Source organism: Podarcis melisellensis (assembly GCF_964234715.1).
Source record: "Podarcis melisellensis genome assembly, chromosome: 15".
NCBI lineage: Eukaryota > Metazoa > Chordata > Lepidosauria > Squamata > Lacertidae > Podarcis > Podarcis melisellensis.
The window spans coordinates 43,853,040-43,869,802 of record NC_138532.1 but is presented as its reverse complement, the minus strand read 5'-3'; the positions used below and the strand labels follow the sequence as shown (position 1 = coordinate 43,869,802).

General features: G+C 46.0%; 2 protein-coding genes and 1 long non-coding RNA gene across 4 annotated transcripts; 2 read left to right on the top strand and 1 right to left on the bottom strand.

Annotated features, from left to right (window-relative positions):
• Positions 1–481: 481 nt before the first annotated feature.
• CRK (CRK proto-oncogene, adaptor protein) lies at positions 482–7,308 on the bottom strand. 2 transcript variants are annotated; one of them, XM_081890646.1, is made up of 3 exons: positions 7,041–7,300; positions 5,471–6,009; positions 482–3,663 (listed from the first exon to the last, which is right to left on the bottom strand). In XM_081890646.1, the coding sequence occupies exons 1-3, from the start codon at positions 7,234–7,236 to the stop codon at positions 3,526–3,528; spliced, it is 873 nt and encodes a 290-aa protein (XP_081746772.1). In that variant the 5' UTR covers positions 7,237–7,300; the 3' UTR covers positions 482–3,525. The 2 variants fall into 2 exon arrangements, with proteins under 2 accessions (XP_081746772.1, XP_081746773.1); XM_081890647.1 differs by having other exon boundaries at positions 3,523–3,663; positions 5,641–6,009; positions 7,041–7,308.
• Positions 7,309–8,463: 1,155 nt separating this feature from the next.
• Positions 8,464–9,539, top strand: LOC309358061. The gene is made up of 2 exons (XR_014163321.1): positions 8,464–8,725; positions 8,903–9,539. It is a non-coding gene; the product is annotated as an uncharacterized lncRNA (long non-coding RNA).
• Positions 9,540–9,731: 192 nt separating this feature from the next.
• On the top strand, positions 9,732–15,528 carry RPL23A (ribosomal protein L23a). Its single transcript, XM_081890755.1, has 5 exons — positions 9,732–9,877; positions 11,953–12,133; positions 13,161–13,337; positions 14,206–14,275; positions 15,372–15,528. The coding sequence occupies exons 1-5, from the start codon at positions 9,853–9,855 to the stop codon at positions 15,384–15,386; spliced, it is 468 nt and encodes a 155-aa protein (XP_081746881.1). The 5' UTR covers positions 9,732–9,852; the 3' UTR covers positions 15,387–15,528.
• Positions 15,529–16,763: the final 1,235 nt, after the last annotated feature.

The following is a 16,763-nucleotide window of genomic DNA, read 5'->3' as shown; positions in this document are numbered from 1 at the left end:
AGGCACTCAATGCCAAGGCCTGCCAAGAGGCCCATAGAAACTTTGGACTAGCCCGGTGCACAAGTAGGCTACAAAGAGGTAGAAATAGCTCAGTTAACAGTGAATATTCGGTACCGTGAGCAGCTGGCATGTCCACAGGGAGAAGTTGGTTTGAACTACCCGGTAGTTTATTTGTCAGCTATAGTCTCAATAGCCACAGTGCAATCTAAATTTTCAAGCACATCAAAGCGGTGTAAAACTCTTATATGCCATGTGAGTTATATATAATTTAAACTGGCAGGAAAACTGAAACTCATCAACTTTGGGGACACATGATGTCCTTTTAATAGCAATTCAATTTGCATCCTACATCTACACAGAAATTGATCCTAATGTGCAAAGCCCGTAAGAAAATATTGAGGTACCTTTTCAATTTTGTTACAATCATCCTAGATAGCTCACATATCCTTATGTCTATATTTTCAAAGCAACGAGTCACAAATACAGTTTTTGCAATTTTTATTTACTTCACGTATTATGCACATGTCAATTACATACTACAAAAAGTAACTGTCAAGAAAGTGTGTAGTGTTATATAATACAGTGGCACATTTTTACATGTTTTTGATTCTTGTTCGCTTACTTAGTATCTTTCATCCAAATGGCATGTTATTAAAGATGATTAAAATACTTGCAGTATTAGGAATTCCAACAGATTAACAAGATTAAACCACAGCAAGTTTTAGTATGAAAGGCTGGGTTTGACTTAGATGGAAGACAGGATACACAGCAGCCCATTCAAAGAGAGTTCAGTATACCGGTGCAAAACTGCACCAAAAAGAACGAAAACAGGGCAGCCGATGGCGGTGCTGTAGTTAGAAACCTTTATGAGTTACGCTAGCTGTAGCACAAGTTAACCACCCAACACTGACCAAGTGATGCAGTCTTAAATCTCTGAAGTAACTAGGAAGGAAGGAGCTTCACTGTGGCAAAGAAAAAGCAGCCTCCGATCTTGTGAGGAGTTTAATGCCATCCATGCTTCCCTGCCTTCCAGTCTTACTCAGCACAAACACTGAAGCAAATGGAAGTTTGTTTTTTCTGTTCCGTCTCAATCACTGTTGCATTCTTAAACACAGGGACTTTCCCCACACAACTTAAAGAGAAGGGGTGGGGGGTCTTCCAGAAGTTGTTGGATGACAACTCCCATCACCTCTGCACTACTGGGTGGGTTTGCTGGGCTTGACTGGAACTGAATGCCAGCAACATCTGGAGGACTGTTGACTTAGGCACAAAAGCTGGCTCCCTTCCTTCTGCCAAGCTGATCAGTTCCAAACTGAAATGGACTGTAATACCTATATTTTTTATTTAAAAATGCAGCACATCAAGGTTTAATTAAAAATATTGCATTTCTCTGTAAAATACAGTTCCATGACAAAATTTAATAGTGTGAAAGAGGAACTACTAAAATCAACAAAAGCAAAGAAAGGTCTATGGATTTTAAGACTGTAGCATGTACTAAAGCTGTTTAATAAGGAGTTATGTTATCTTACAGGAAATGCTGTGAAAAGAAAAGGGAGGAACTTGCTGAGGAATTGGTCAACTTTACAGAGACAGTCAGGTAGGTCTCAACTATCAAATTCCAGTTAAGGAGCAGAATTAAATAATAATAATCTGCGTTCCCCATAGAAATCCAAGAAGGTTCATGAAGGCAACTGATTGTGTTCACGGCTTGCCCAAGAATTTGGAAGCATGATCTAGATAAAACATGCAACAAGCACCATCAGAAGGAATATTACCTGCCAACCTGAATTATTGATCAGCAAGAGCATTTTGCTAAAACCTGCCTGATGCCGTCACACATCTACAGCCAATTTGCATTACTCTGTAGGCACTGCCCTTTCAACGTAAAGCAATCGCACTTAAGCAGAAGTGAAGAACATGACCACTGCAGTGTTCCAGCCCCAAGGGCCTAACACACGGTGGTGTATTCTGCACATGGTCTCCATACTGGGATCCAGCTACGCCACTGCAATGTGTAACAAGACAACGGCCCACTTATATGGGATCATCCAAAGGACATTTCAGTTCTTTATCCTTTAGGAAGAAAAGCCTTCTTTACAATTGCTGAATCTGGGTGGATGGTTGGATTGTTTAAAAAAGGATTTGGGGGGGGGGGGAAGCAGCCTGGGAAATATTAGCACAAAAGTTGGATGTTTAAGTAGTGAAAAAGTGAAGGGATAAAAATTAATTTTGTGAATTATGAATGTATTAGAATCAATCCCAAAGCATTTAAGTATTTCCATTAGTTTATTAAAAATAAGATCTTCATGGAGCCATCATGTGAATGCTTTACAAATGGAAACAAACAGACCTAAATAGCAGGTTTTAAAAAAAAGGTTTTGGCATTTTGATTTCTGATGGCAATATTCAGTGCTTATTTTCCGGGGGTACGCAGGGGTATGCACACCCCTAAACATTTTGTGAATCTAACAGGAAAAGAAACTTTTTTAAAAAAATAATAATAATTGTTTCTTCTCCAGCACGGTGAATCGTCCATTCTGTTGCTACCCCCGATGGCGGCCTCATTTCCTGTCACGGTGTTTCCTGAGTCTCAGACGGAATGAGAGTACCCCTAACCCCCTTTTTTTTAAAGAAAAAAGCACCGGCAATACTTATCTTACTATACTGAATGAATAAAAGCACGCAAAGACTTTGAGGCACTTCCATTCCTTCCTGCAGCGCATCAAAGGTTACATCTGGAGTGTAGTGCTCAGATCTGTAACAGATTCAGCAACTTGTATTGTTACCCATATTAGTGAATAAAGTGCAACAAACATAGTTCTCTGCACTTAGAAGAAGGCCAAACAGTCTACCTAATTTTTTTAGGTTTTAATCTCTACTTCTGGAATTAAATCAGTAACTTGCTATGCCTGGACTGGAGACTGATTTCTGAAACCCCCTTTCTTGGGAACTCTGGGGAATAGCCAAAACGTAGAATAGTTATACAATAGCTAACCCATTCAAATGATGGTAGTTATGCAACAGCTACCCCAGTATCAAAATAGTATGTTTAAACAGTCACCTGCAATGTGCAAATTGTACTTATTATGCAACAAGCAGTTATGATGCAGGAGTTGCAAGTCAAATCCAAAGAGAGGGAATTTTCTTGGCTTAGCAAGTTGTGAGCTTCCTAGTTAACCATTCAGGTTTGCTGCCTACAGACAAAGCAATGGGACTGGTAAAGCCATACACAAGAACCCTCTTGAGCTGGCCAAATCCTACTTCCAGCAGGGAGGAGGGGAGGGGAGAGGGGAAGTGATGTCTCTGATTTACCTATCCTTATGTGCCACTTTAGGCACAGAAGCCATTGAGTTTCGTACCCTGAAAACACAAGCCTCTTTTAAGTGTCGGGTCCCAGGGATATTTCAACAATATCAGTGTCTTGCAGAAGTGACACTGCTTTTGACATCTAGGAACAGTCTATGGCAGCTGCAGTGGAACACAGTGTGTTTGTTCCCATCTGTAAGCAGAACCGTTGAGCCATACTCAGCTGAAGTCTTCCTCGGGATTCTGTTGATCGAGCAGCCGGACATGCGTGAATGGGAAGTGTCCTCTCCTGCCATTGCACTCTCCTTCCCACTGGCCACTCATGTTAATCTTGGTGACCTTTACCAGCTCACCGACCTGCAGCCAAGAATGAAAGCACCACTGTTAACAACTCCTTGGACAAGCAGAGTCCACAATTATTTGTTCAAAGTAGTCAGTCACAACACTATACCGAGCCAATAACCCCTTTCCAAAAGCACCAAGGAGAATGGGAAACAGTGAAATTAAGACACACAACCAGCAAAGCATCAGTGGAGATTCTTGGCTTGACTCTTTCAAGACCCCAGAATGGCCTTCCTGGTGCAGCCTGCACAGCTGCTTGCATATTTCTGTTGCACTGTGTCCAGGAGAAAACACAAAGTGGCACCATCTCAGGTGCTGCTCAAAAGCAAGTGAAGTCACTCGGTAAAAAATGAAGCTCATTTAACAGGCAGTCTGCAATCACAAAAGGTTTCAGGTTTGAACTGGCCCATTTTATTGCTTTCATAAAATCAAGGACCACTCAGTCAAATGATTAACTACATGCAAAGAGCAGAAGGCAAATCCCGCTTGCTGCAGGAACTGAAGATCCCAGTGGGGCTTGGATTTAGCGCCAAATTTATGATCAGGATGAAAACTACCTGGTGAGCCTAAGGAAACAGTGTAGCCTCCCAATAATATTAAGGAAGTGGAAACAGTAACACTCCCATCAGGCAGGCCTCTCGACGATCAGACTCCTCCCTGGAAGCAGGACAAAGCCTTGCAAATCACCTGGGTCACCTGAAAGACGGAGCAAAGAGCCTCTCCCAAAGCAGCTGCCCTACAAAAGTCTGCTTTACTGCTCCAACCTCTTGCTCTTGAACAAGTGAAGTTAGGGTTTTATCTACTCACATAAGGGAAATGCTGTATGCAGTGGTACCTCTGGTTATGAACTTAATTCATTACGGAGGTCTGTTCTTAACCTGAAACCGTTCTTAACCTGAGGTACCACTTTAGCTAATGGGGCCTACCGCTGCCGCTACATGATTTCTGCTCTCATCCCGTTCTTAACCCAAGGTAGTACTTCCAGGTTCGCGGAGTCTGTAACCCAAAGTGTTTGTAACCCGAGGTACCACTGTATAAAAGCATATGTATGAAAGCATAAACCTCTAAGGAGACAGTAGACCTCATTGAACTGCATAGCATTGTGCTACCCACAACATTTGGCATAGCAATCTATTTGCCAAAGTAATGTGTCTAATCAGGCCTTTCAGAAAACTGCATGGATGCAGAGAATCCCCTTGTCTCTGAACACAGAATCCTCATTCTTTTGGATGCACAAGCATACAGAATGAAACAATTCTAAAGTTCAGTATTGGCTTCTCCCAGATTTCAGCATAATTAAACCTTTCATGAAAAAACAAAAGTGGCAATCCCCTGCACCAGAGACAGCAGGCAAGCACACCCTGCCTGCCCAAGGGTCCAACATTAGACACGTGTCACATTTTGTAAAGGACCCCTGGATGGTTAAGTCCCGTCGAATTCAACTCTGGGGCACGGCGCTCATCTCTGCTTTCAGGCCTAGGGAGGCGGTGTTTGTCTGCAGACAGCTTTTCCAGGTCATGTGGCCAGCATGACTAAACCAATTCTAGCGCATGGGGCACCGTGACAAGTGCCAGAGACACAGAAACGCCATTTACCTTTAGTACTGTAGATGCATAAGGATACAGGACAACATATTGCTGCAAGGTGAGGACTGGCCCCTTAATGGTATGTTTTCACCGCCCCTTTCATATATTTTAAACAAAGAATGCATGAAAAGCATGACTACTTTTGATTAACAGCAAAAGGATTCTTAACTTCTTAGGATGCAAGGCTATTTGAAAGAGAAATTGCTTGAACCAATCTCTTTTTGCCCATTATGTACCTCCAAAGCCAAGGCTGTCTTGTCGTAGGCATTAGGGACCCGCTTCTGGATAACCCGGGCAAAAATGGGGCCATTCTGGAGGTTGGGGAGCGGAGTGTTGATGCTGGGCTGGGCATAGGGACCTGGCTCCGGCCCACCCAGTGGCTGTGGGAGCGCACTATCCTGGTTACCTCCAATCGGAGCAGATACTGAAGCAGAGGCAGGTCTATACTTCTCGACGTACGGAACAGGGATCATCCCTCGCTTGCCTTCGCTGTCTTCTGCATTCCACCACTGCTCTTCAGGCTTTTCCCGGATTCTCAGTATGTCTCCTTTTTTAAATGGAAGATCTTCCTCATCATTGCCATTAAAGTCAAAGAGAGCACGCACATACTCAGCCTCTTCCTGCCTCAGCTGCACATCACTGTTATGTTTGGATTTTGAAACAGGTTCTATCAAGGTTGTAGTGTCCAAGTAGTGTATTTTGTAGAACTCCAGTAAAGCTGGCAGGGAGTCAAACTCTTGGTCCCCTATTCGAAACCTAGGAGGATTATTTGACCCTGGGAGTAGGAGGGGAGAAAGAAAACTACAGATTACTTACTCCAGAAACTATGAGCATGGCCAAAGAGAGAACTCTGACTGTAACTAGCTTTCTTTCAGTACAATCAACTTTTCAATTTGTGACTGTCTTAAATATTTAGTTTATATGCAACCATCTAAAAGCACTCTTTTTTACTAAGTCAGTGTTTAAAAATATCTAATACCTCATTGTAAAAGCAAACAGAAAAACTCTCCAGTGTTATGGAGGGTCACCACACAAATGTGCCTTGTCCTGCATCCTCAAAGCAAGCATCACTCGGGCAATCTTCTCTCCATAATGGAATGCATTCTGGAGAGAATGCATGCATAAAGTTGTGCATTCAATTTACAGGGCACCATCTGAGCCCCAACCACCAAAGTAACCAAGCCAAGCGATTTTACAGCACTGTCAACAAACACTCGATTGCAAACTCGGCAACTGCTGCTCTTCCAAAAGATTTCAAAGGCGCTTCATGCCTTTAAAGCAGGTGCAGGTGAACCTAGCAAGCAGCAACAAACGCAACACTGGAACTTTGAAACAATTATAAAAAGCCAAGCGTAGGGGCAGCGCACATCTTTTCGGGGGCCAATCGCAACAGCAGGAAGTTCCCAGGAGAAAGCAAGGAATCAGAAACATTGCTGGCTGGAGCGAGGCAGGATCCTCTCGCGGACCGTCTGGTCGCTCCTAATTTTTTGTGGGGGGGGGGGGGTAGAGAAGAGCGAAGGTGGAGTCAGGAAGGCTAAAGTTCCCTCTCTCCCAGTATACAGCTAACCGAGGACTGGGGTCCACCCCGTCTCAGGCCAAACGCAGGCGCGGCCTAGCCCGCCAGGAAACCGAGGAGGCTTCGGTCTGCCGAACCAGCCTCGTGCTGGGGCAGCCCCGCCCAAGGCAGCGCCCGAAAAGGCCTCCCGCGCGCCCGCTGGAGCTGCAGACCCCTCGCCCACATAAAGGGGCGGAGGCGGGGGAGGCGGCGAGGCCGGCCGCGGGGCCCCCGCTCCCCCCTGGGCGCACCTTGGCTGTTGACGATGTAGTGGGAGACGCGGGAGCTCTCGGAGACGGAGAGGACGAAGTCTCCGGGGATGCTGCTGGAGTCCCGCACCAGGAAGGTGCCGTGGCGCTGCCCCTGCAGGAGCCCCACCGCCTCCACCCGGTTCAGGCGGCCCCAGTACCAGCTCGCCTGGTCCTCCGCGTCGAACTGCCCGGCCATGGGCGCCGCCTCGGGCCACCGCCGCACCAGCAGGAGCAGGAGGGGCCGCAAGCCCGGCCGCCGCCGCCGCTTCCCTCCCCCCGCCCTCCAGCCGCCCAAGATGGCCGCCGCCGCGCCTCACCGCCCGGAAGTGACGGTGGGCTCGACCGGAAGCCCTCTGAGCGGGGGGGGAGGAGAGAGAGAAGATCCTGCTGAAGCGTCATAGCTCTGCGTCACGGCCGGGGGCTTAGAGCTAGGCAGGGAAAGAAGGGTATCTGACAACCCGGAGAAGGAACTTCCGGAAGCGGAGAGTCTTGCAACTTACGTCACTGCTCCGAAAGCTCCTCCCCCGGGGCGCGGGGGCAGCAGATCTTCCAAGGGGGGCAACTCTGGGGGCCCGAGGGGGCCGCGCCCCCCATAAAACATTTGGGGGGCCGCCCCCAAGTTGATGGGCATTACTATTCAAATAGTGTGCGTGCACCACATGCCACGGGGCAGTGCTTACCAGCTCCCCTCAATATTTTATTCACGATGGCATAATAATAATAATAATAATAATAATAATAATAATAACAACAACAAATTTTTATTTATATCCCGCCCTCCCCAGCCGAAGCCGGGCTCAGGGAGGCTAACAACAATGAAAAAATACAACTTTCTAAAATTGTTTCATTATAAACAACAATAAAATAATACAACTTTCTAAAATCATTTCATTATAAAATTAATTCAAATCGAATTGAATAATAATAAATCCCTAAGATCTTTATGACGTAGCTGCCAACTATGATAGCGGAAAGTGGTGCCTCCACGGCCAGGAGCAGTTTATCTCCTGCCTGAGACAAGGTTTTTAGTTGCCCCTTTATGAATAGGGTTTTATGGATTGTAAATGTTTTATTGATGATTTGTTAATTTTTAGGTATGATTTATGCTGTATTTCTAATGCTCTATACAGTAATGCTTTATCACGCTACTGTTATTTACTGCTTGTAAGCTGCGATGGATAACAGCATAGAAATACAATCAAACCAAGCTTCTAAGGAGGCCGTTTGCCACGGGGTCCTGCTGTTGTACGTCTTTCCAGGCACTTTTGTGGGAAGCAGACAGGAGGGCTCGATTGGTGTAGACACCCCCACCCCACATTCTAGTCCAGCAGAAGCGAGTCTCTTCTCTTGTTTTGCTGCTTGGAATCTGCTGTGGCTGCAGCAGCTTTAAATGAAGCCACTTAATATTGTTTGCACTGGATTGCATGCTGGGGATATTGCCCCCTCTACTGGTAGATGCTGCCTGGGACAACATGGGTCTTCTGTATGCCAAGCATTAGCCCTTCCCTAGAAGTTGGTATGGAAAAATTGAGGGGAATAGGGTTGTAAAAGCCAACCCCAAGTTCTATGGGTCAGAAAAGTTAGAGTGGAGGCAGGAAGCAATGGAAAGCAAGGAATATCTTTATTTTTCTGTTGCAGCAGAATCCTCACCATCACCTTGAAGGAGGTGATGCCCCAGGATAAAGGTGTGTAAGTGCTTTTGAAGACCAGAGGCTTTCAACCTTTTTGAGTCCACGGCTCCCTTGTCCAACTACAATCTTTCTGTGTCTCCCCTGAGGGGTAACACTCCAAGCCTCGGAACCCCTTGTCTGCAAAACTGACAGCCCCTCAGCATTTTTAAAACTCCTTTTGTGTTCACTCAGGCTCCTCTGCTCTCCCATCTCCTTGGGAGTCTTCTGGACAGCAGCCACCACTCCACTCCAAAGAAAGGTGTCTCCTCATGCCACCACCACCCCGGGGGGGAAGGATGCCCCCAGCCTTAGTGGCCTGATGGAAAAAGAGATGTGAGTGGGCATCAGAGGAGGGAGAAAAGGAAGGAAAGAGGGACAGAGGCCAGAGTTGCCTGCGGCATCCCATCATTCAAAGCACTCCAGGGAGCCATGCTGAAAACCTCTGGACTAGGGGTCAGACATGGCTGCAGTCTTGCTCTCTGTCCTATTTTAGACCACTTTTATTTGGTGATATTGGCATTCCAGAAAACAGGGCAGGTGCTGTTTGTTTTCTACGCCCTTGAAGAGACTGAATAAAAATCATTTATTTTTTAAAAAAGTATAGAAATAGAAAACTCAGCCAGATGGGCGGGGTATAAATAATAAATTATTATTAATTATTATTATTAACATACATCCATAAATGACAAGTGTCATGGTTAAAGCAATTAAAGTGTTAAAATACTCATTTTTGTTTTATACTTTGGTGTTTTATGCAATGTTGCTCATGTTTCTTTCCCCTGATGAATATTACATATCTCTGTTACTTGAAATAAATGAATAAGACTTGTCTGCGCCCCTTGATTTCAAAGGCTCCGCCCTTGCCTGCCACTCCAAACGTGGCCGCGGGGAGGCGAGCTAAACCACAACTCCCGTCGCGCACCGCGGCGCTCCGTAGTCCCGCGAGGCCTCGTGGCGCGCATGCTCCCTCCTGCGTAGCCGGGCGTGCGGGAGCCCCGCCCCGGAAATCCCTTCCGCCCGGCCGCTCGCGGCTCTCCGCGGGACTTCTCGCGGCGTTTGGACGCCGTAGCCTCGCGAGAGCTGGCGCTATAAGCTGGCGCGGGGCTCACGTGGTTCCTTCTTTTTTCGTCTGCCTTTCCAAGATGGCGCCGAAAGTGAAGAAGGAGGGTGAGCCTCGTGGTGGGGGATCGGGGGGGGGGCGCCCTCTCTGGGGCAGCCGTGGACCTGGGGGTGGCTGCAATGCGGGGAGGGAGTTATTTCACCCCCATAATTGTTCTAGCTCTGTTATTTAACTTTCTCTTCTGGGGGGGGCTGCTGGGAAGGGTTTGTCGGGGGGAGCTGCTGGTTTCTCCCCCCCCCCCAAGTTGGAAGTGGTTTGGCTGCAAGGCAGCCCTCAAATAGGGGAGGGGGCTAAATTGTGGGGAGGGAGGAGGTGGTGAAATGGGGGGGTGTTCAGAAGGGCTTGTTTCCTGGGGAGGGGGAGGCTGCTGGTTTGATCATTCTTCTCTCAGCACTGCTCGCCACCAAGGGGACTTGGATGAAGTGGGGTTGGGGAGACTGACATGGTACTGGCCCTCAAATTTGGGTGTAAGAATGATTAGGAAGATTAGAATATGCAGCAGAAATAGATGGTTTGAGGAAATCAAGGAAGCATGGAATGGAAGTCGACCAAAAAAGAAATCATTTATTGAATAGATTGAAATGTTTTCTTTCCTTTCTTTACCCCCTCTTCTTTTTTAAAAATTATTTTATAGTCTACAAAAGAAAACCATAAAATAAATATAAAACAGGTCCAAAGCAATTGTTGTAGCAACAGTAAAAATACTGTTTATTTTGAAAAAACTATAAACAAGAAGAGATGGTATTGGCCACCAGCTTGGATGGCTTTAAAAGAAAATTTGACAGATTTATCGGGGAGGAGGGGGCTTCCTGGGCCTACTAGCCACATGGTCAGAGGCAGCAAGTGCCTCTGAATAACGATTGCTGGGAATCACAGGGATACACAGATTTCCCTCCTTCTCTTGTAATAGTGAAACCCAATGAAGCTGAATGTTGGAAGATTCAGGACAGTCCAAATTGGAAGGGGCATTGAGGGATTTCCAGCCCTGGCTGAGCCTGTAGGGTGACATACATTTGTGTTTTATACCTGTCTGGCAGCCAGACCCATCTAATAAGTGAAGTAAGAGTTCACCTACTGTTGAGTGGCTTTCATTTCTGGCTTTTAGAAAGCTTGTGGGCTTCCTTCTTTTTCAAAATATGTTTTTATAGCAACAGGTAGCTTTCTCCCCCATCCCCCAAATCTTTTTTGACTCTGAGTAGATTTCTGTACATGTTATTCTGCATGTTCTATATCAGTAGAATCTGGCCTTTTCAGAAATGCTGCCCCGCCCCCCTTTACCCAAAGAGACACCCAGGGACCCACTATTTAACTTCATGAAATATTTTTTGTACAGCTGTGGTGTTGCTATTGCAGCCCACTCTTAAATCAGGTCGTGACCCAATAGATCCTGACTTACCAGTGGACTAAGATGGTGTTGAGGCAAACACTGTAAATCTACCCTTCCCGTTCTCATAAAAAGAGACCTGTTGAATCAGACTAAACATTCAAATAGCCAGCCCAGCATCCTGTTGTCACAGTGGCCAACCAAATGGCAAGCAGACCATGATCATAACAGTACTGTCTACTTGTGTTCTCCTGTGACTGGTATTCAGAAGAGGTTGCACATAGCTGTCCTGGCTAATAGCCACTCAGAGCTTATGGGGTGAAGAAATACTCTAGGTGAAGAAATACTCTTGCCTGTCCTGAATCCTCTAACACTGGGATAACCCACCTTCTTTCTAAATGAGGGTGGGCAACCACAACAACACACAATATTCCAATAGAGTTTGCACCATAGATTTGTATAAGGACAGTTTTATTTTCAGTCCCTGATGATCCCTAATATGGAATTTGCCTTTACCACAGCATCTCAATGCTGGGGCGACATTTTCATTGTGTTGTCATAACTACAAGACCTCTCTTGACCATGCACTGCTAGTTCAGAGCCCATTAGTTTATGCAAAGATTTCCTTCCCCCTGTGGGTCACAAATAGCACACGTTTCTGTTACTTGAATGAATGTGGAGTAAATTGCATAGGCTTTAAAGGCCATGTGCTGACAATCCTGTCGAAGCTGTATGGGATGTGCAGAGGATCTTTCCCCCACCTCCCTGCTCATCCTCAGCTCTGTCTTCTCCTTGCAGCTGTCCCGGCCAAGACCGAGGCAAAATCCAAAGCCCTGAAAGCTAAAAAGGCAGTCCTGAAAGGCGTCCACAGTCACAAGAAGAAGAAGATCCGGACGTCCCCTACCTTCAGAAGGCCGAAAACACTGCGGTTACGGAGGCAGCCCAAGTATCCCAGGAAGAGTGCGCCAAGGAGGAACAAGTAAGTCGGCCCAAGAGATTCTCAGCGTGGCCCACCAAGCTCTGGTAGCCAGGCAAAATACCCATGGCTTGTCTACTTGTGTATTAAAAATGGATTTTTTTAATGGCATATAGTATCTTCCTGCAATGAGTTCCACAGTGACTTCCTTTAAAAATTGCTGATCAGTTTCTGCACTGTCCCTCTCAGCTCCAGTCTATTTTGACAGTTTTGTTTATTTAAAAAAAAAATATTTCTGAAGAAAAGTAAAATATTTACCCTTGGAAAATATCATAGAAATAATTGAGTGCAACGTCTCTAGTAAAATATTTGGAGGATAAAACTAGATTTATTCTATTTTTATGGTTACTTAATGATGGTACATGAATGATGATTGCTGCTCCTGTTCTCCTCCCCCAAATTGTTGAGGGAGTTTGAGAGTTTCCCCACAGGCATCCAAGTGTTCACAGTGAGAACAGGATGTGGGACAAATGGGCTGTTGGCCTGATCCAGAAGAGCTCTTTTTATGTTCTCATCTCAGTGCTTTATGAATGCTACGCAGGCATGTTGAAAGCTGTTTTATCCAAAGTCAGACCTCTGACCCCTCTAGCTCAGCATTGTCTGCTCTGACTGGCAGGAGGGACTTTCCCAGCCCTAACTGGAGATTCCCCTGGGGATTGAATCTGGGACCACCGGCGCTTCCCAAGTCAGGCTGTTGGCCCATCTATCTTAAGCGCACAGACTGGCAGATGCCCTCTAGGATTTCAGGCAGGGAGGATATTCCCCAGCCCCACTGAAGATGCTGGAGGTTGAACTGGAGACCCCCTTTTGCACGCAGAGCAGGGGTTCCATTGCTGAGCCCGTGGCCTTCCCCTTTGGCTAAGGATCAAAGGTGCAGAGGATGATGCTTTAGCGACCAAAGCCTGATTGGTTGTGATTACAGCTTAATAGTGACTGATGCACCTGAATCTCATGTGTATTTGAGGACCTCTCACCCCCACCACTTCTGTGAGTAACTGAAAAAGCCCCCTTTTGCTGCCCTCCTTCCCAGGTTGGACCACTATGCCATCATCAAGTTCCCCCTGACCACTGAATCGGCCATGAAGAAGATTGAAGACAACAACACCCTGGTGTTCATCGTGGACGTGAAGGCAAACAAGCACCAAATCAAGCAGGCTGTCAAAAAGCTCTACGACATTGACGTGGCAAAGGTCAACACGCTTATCAGGTGAGCAGAGACCGTTTGGGTGTGTGAGAGAGAGAGAGCGCTCAAGCAGGGAGAGGCAGGCACACTTGTGCAAATGATGGAAACATTATCGACTGAAGAAAGTGATGCTTTCAAAGGAACCACTGATGCACAAAAAATGCCCCTCCAGGGATCAACAGAGGTTTAAGAATTCTCAGGGGAGGGTATTTGCTGTCTGTAAAGCTTTATTTCATTTTATAATGTACAGTATATCAAACAGAGAACAGTAATAACAGATTAAAATCATGGAGATGGAAAACAAAGCTGTAAAACAGGCACATAGAACGAGTACAGTGGCAACGTGGGTTAAAACAACAACATTCCAAGTGCAAAATATTACCTGATTGTCAGGCATTGTCCAAGATTTACCAGGCTTGGGACAAGGTTGTCTTGAAAGTGATGGTTCCATTGCACATGTCATAACAGGAACGCCAAATCATATAAAAAGTGTCTGGATGTTCTAGTCCTTATCGACATCTCAGAATATGCACAATTTTCTCCTGGTAGCTATAATCCAGAGTGGGTGGTCCCAAGCGTCCAGTGTAAGGTTTTGGACTGGAAAATAAGGTTTTCTTTAAACATACGGTTGGAATCTTAGCATCTTGCAATGGGGAAAGGATTGTCTCTGCCATTGTAAAGTAACTCAAAGCACACACCTAAAATTTAAATGAGGAGCAAGTGCTGTTAAGAGGAAGAGCATGGATTTTGATTTTTTTTAATTTAAAAAAAAAGTTCTACTTGCTTGAGGTAGTAAAATAAACTGAAGCAAGAATATCGCACCCCGCACTTATCTTAGGAAACAAATGTGCACCAGGGCTTTTGAGAGCTAACACCACCTGTCTCCTTCCAGGCCTGATGGTGAGAAGAAAGCCTATGTCCGCCTTGCTCCAGACTATGACGCACTAGATGTTGCCAACAAGGTAAGGAGGGAGAGGCCGATAGACCCTTTCCCTGTAGCTGTGGCTAACGGGGCCTTGGAGTAAGGGCAGGCAGGGCCTGGCTGCTGGATCAGGCCAAAGGGGACCTGGCTAGAGCAGCATCCAGTCCCTGTAGAAGCCAGCCAAATTCCCCAGAAGGAAGCCCACAAGCAAGAGTGAGTGCAAGAGTGCTCTCCCCATTTGAGAGTCCTGGAATTACCAGCCAGGAGAAGAGGAGGTAGAATGGCCATCTTCACATATTGAAAGGGCTGTCGCATGGAAGACGGAGCAAACCAATAGGTTCAAATTGAAAGAGAGGAAATTTTGAGTAATAATAATAATTTATTTGTATCCCGCCTGCCAGCAGCCGGGCTCAGAGTGGCTAATAACAATAAAAGTAACACAGCATTCTAAAATCAATTCATTTTAAAATCAATTCAAAATCAAATTAGTGGCAACCATTGGGCTAGAGTTCTGTGAGGATTACCAGAGGAGGGGCTCAGACTGTGCCTTGGCCAAAGGCCTGGTGGAACAGCTCCGTCTTGCAGGCCTTGCAGAAAGATATCGGGGCCACAGCCGAAAAGGCACTGGCTTTGGTTGAGGCCAGTGTAACCTTAGTAAACATTAGGAAGAACTTTCTGAGAGCTGGAACAGACTTCCTCAGAAGGTGATGAACTCTCCTTCATTGAGGGGTTTAAAACAGGATGACCACCCGTCAGATTCTTTAGCTGTGATTCCTGCATGCCGGGGGGGGGGGGAAGGTTGGACTAGATGAGCCTTGGAGGTCCCTTCCACCTTTACAGTTCTGTGATTCTGGTCATTACTGCTAGATTTTCTGTTATGGCTGAGAATACTTGCTGGCTGATGGGGTTTCTAGGAAATAGCCCCAGATCTCAAATTTTTGATGGTTTTTGCACTATGAGGCTGAGTTGTATAGCAAAGTGTGTAGGCCGCTGTGAAGCTCCTTTGCTAGAAGATGGCAGGTTCCCCCCCCCCCAAGGAGGGAGCAGCGCAGTGGGTGTGAATCCCCAAGGGGTAGAAAAGCTGGGGGAGATCAGACGGCTAATGCAATTCTTCGCTTTTTCTTTTGTTTTTCCAGATTGGTATCATCTAAGTGGCCTGTTGCCAGCATTGTACGAAAAGACCTCCCACCTCTGAATGCATTTTGTACAAAATGTTTCCTATAGACTCCTGAGTCTAATCCCACCAGTATCTGTAAAAGGATTTTGCAATAAATTGCATCTTGGGCTCCATAAGTAACTCCAGACGTGCTTTCAAACAAATGCCAAAGTTGGGGGGGGGGGAGAGAAGCTTTGTCACCAGCCAAGCCCTTGGAGTGTGGGTCTGCAGGTGTCTGAAACCATGCTTATGTGTCTTCTTATTCTTTGGGAGCAGAATGATGTCTCCCTGTCTGCAGAAATCCAAAACGGAAGTTGCTGTTTTCAACTTAAAGCCATTTCTAAATCTGTTCAAAATTGGGCAATTCCACTTTCTGACCACAGGGAGGCAGATGTTGAGAGAGGGAGAGACGGAAGCTGGTTGAAACCGCAGCCGTTTAGTGTTTTCTTTTTATAAGGGTGAAGACCTAAAGAGATTTTCCTTTGGAAAACAGGAGGGTTGTGGGTCCACACAGGTTTTCAAGCATCAACAACTTTGTCTGCCCCCCCAACCCAGTGCTTCAGTGGCAGTTAAGCTACTGCCAAAATCTGTTTGGCAAAAGACTGGAGCCTTGAGGTGGTTAGCCAGCCCTTTTTCTAGCCCAAGGGCTGCATGGGATTATTGCAGTTCCTCTGGGGCCGCCTGACCTGCCCACACTCTTCTGCAACCAGGTACGTGCATATTGATAAAATAAGCCATGCAGACACGCACACACAAGAAAATGGGGAAGGAATAAGGAAAGGGTGCGTCTAGCTATATATAATTTAGCAAAATGAATATGCCGCTTGATTGTACTAAACCCTCTAAGCAGATTACTGTATAGTTACAGATAAAAATGATCAATTAAAAACATTTTAAAATGATTTAAGTAAAAGAGATTAAAATGCATGCCAGCATCTACCTGTGTGTGGCTGGTGTTGCCTAAGCAAAAATGCTTTAAGCAGACATGGCAGAGAGTTCAGGAAAGGCACCTGCCTGTTATCAAGAGGCAGGGAGTTCCAGAGGGCAGGTGCCCCTGCACTAAAACGCCACTTCCTTACAACTGCAGAGCTGGTATTGGAAAGATCAGAGCGCTTGAGCTCTGGGAGTGATGCGATCTTGCAGGTCACCTGGTCCCAAGTTAAGGGTTTTAGATTCTAGCAGTAACACCTTGAGCCTGGTAGCAAACTGGCAACCAAGTGCAGATGTTCTTGGAGCTCAGATGTTCTATCAGCATCCATGGGGCAGCATTCTGCCCAAACTGCAGCTTCTGGGTCATCCAGTATTATATAATATTGTCAGAAACAGTTACAATATACCATATAGCCTTTGGTATACCATGTCAGAACTCTTC

Excerpts from the sequence above, each read along its gene's own strand:
- CRK (XM_081890646.1), bottom strand. The coding sequence starts at position 7,236 with ATGGCCGGGCAGTTCGACGCGGAGGACCAGGCGAGCTGGTACTGGGGC. Across the intron at positions 6,010-7,040 it reads CTACATCGTCAACAGCCAAG|GGTCAAATAATCCTCCTAGG; the intron begins GTGCGCCCAGGG and ends TCCTACTCCCAG. Across the intron at positions 3,664-5,470 it reads AGACAGCCTTGGCTTTGGAG|GTCGGTGAGCTGGTAAAGGT; the intron begins GTACATAATGGG and ends TCTTGGCTGCAG.
- RPL23A (XM_081890755.1), top strand. The coding sequence starts at position 9,853 with ATGGCGCCGAAAGTGAAGAAGGAGG. Across the intron at positions 9,878-11,952 it reads GCCGAAAGTGAAGAAGGAGG|CTGTCCCGGCCAAGACCGAG; the intron begins GTGAGCCTCGTG and ends TTCTCCTTGCAG. Across the intron at positions 12,134-13,160 it reads AGTGCGCCAAGGAGGAACAA|GTTGGACCACTATGCCATCA; the intron begins GTAAGTCGGCCC and ends CCTCCTTCCCAG.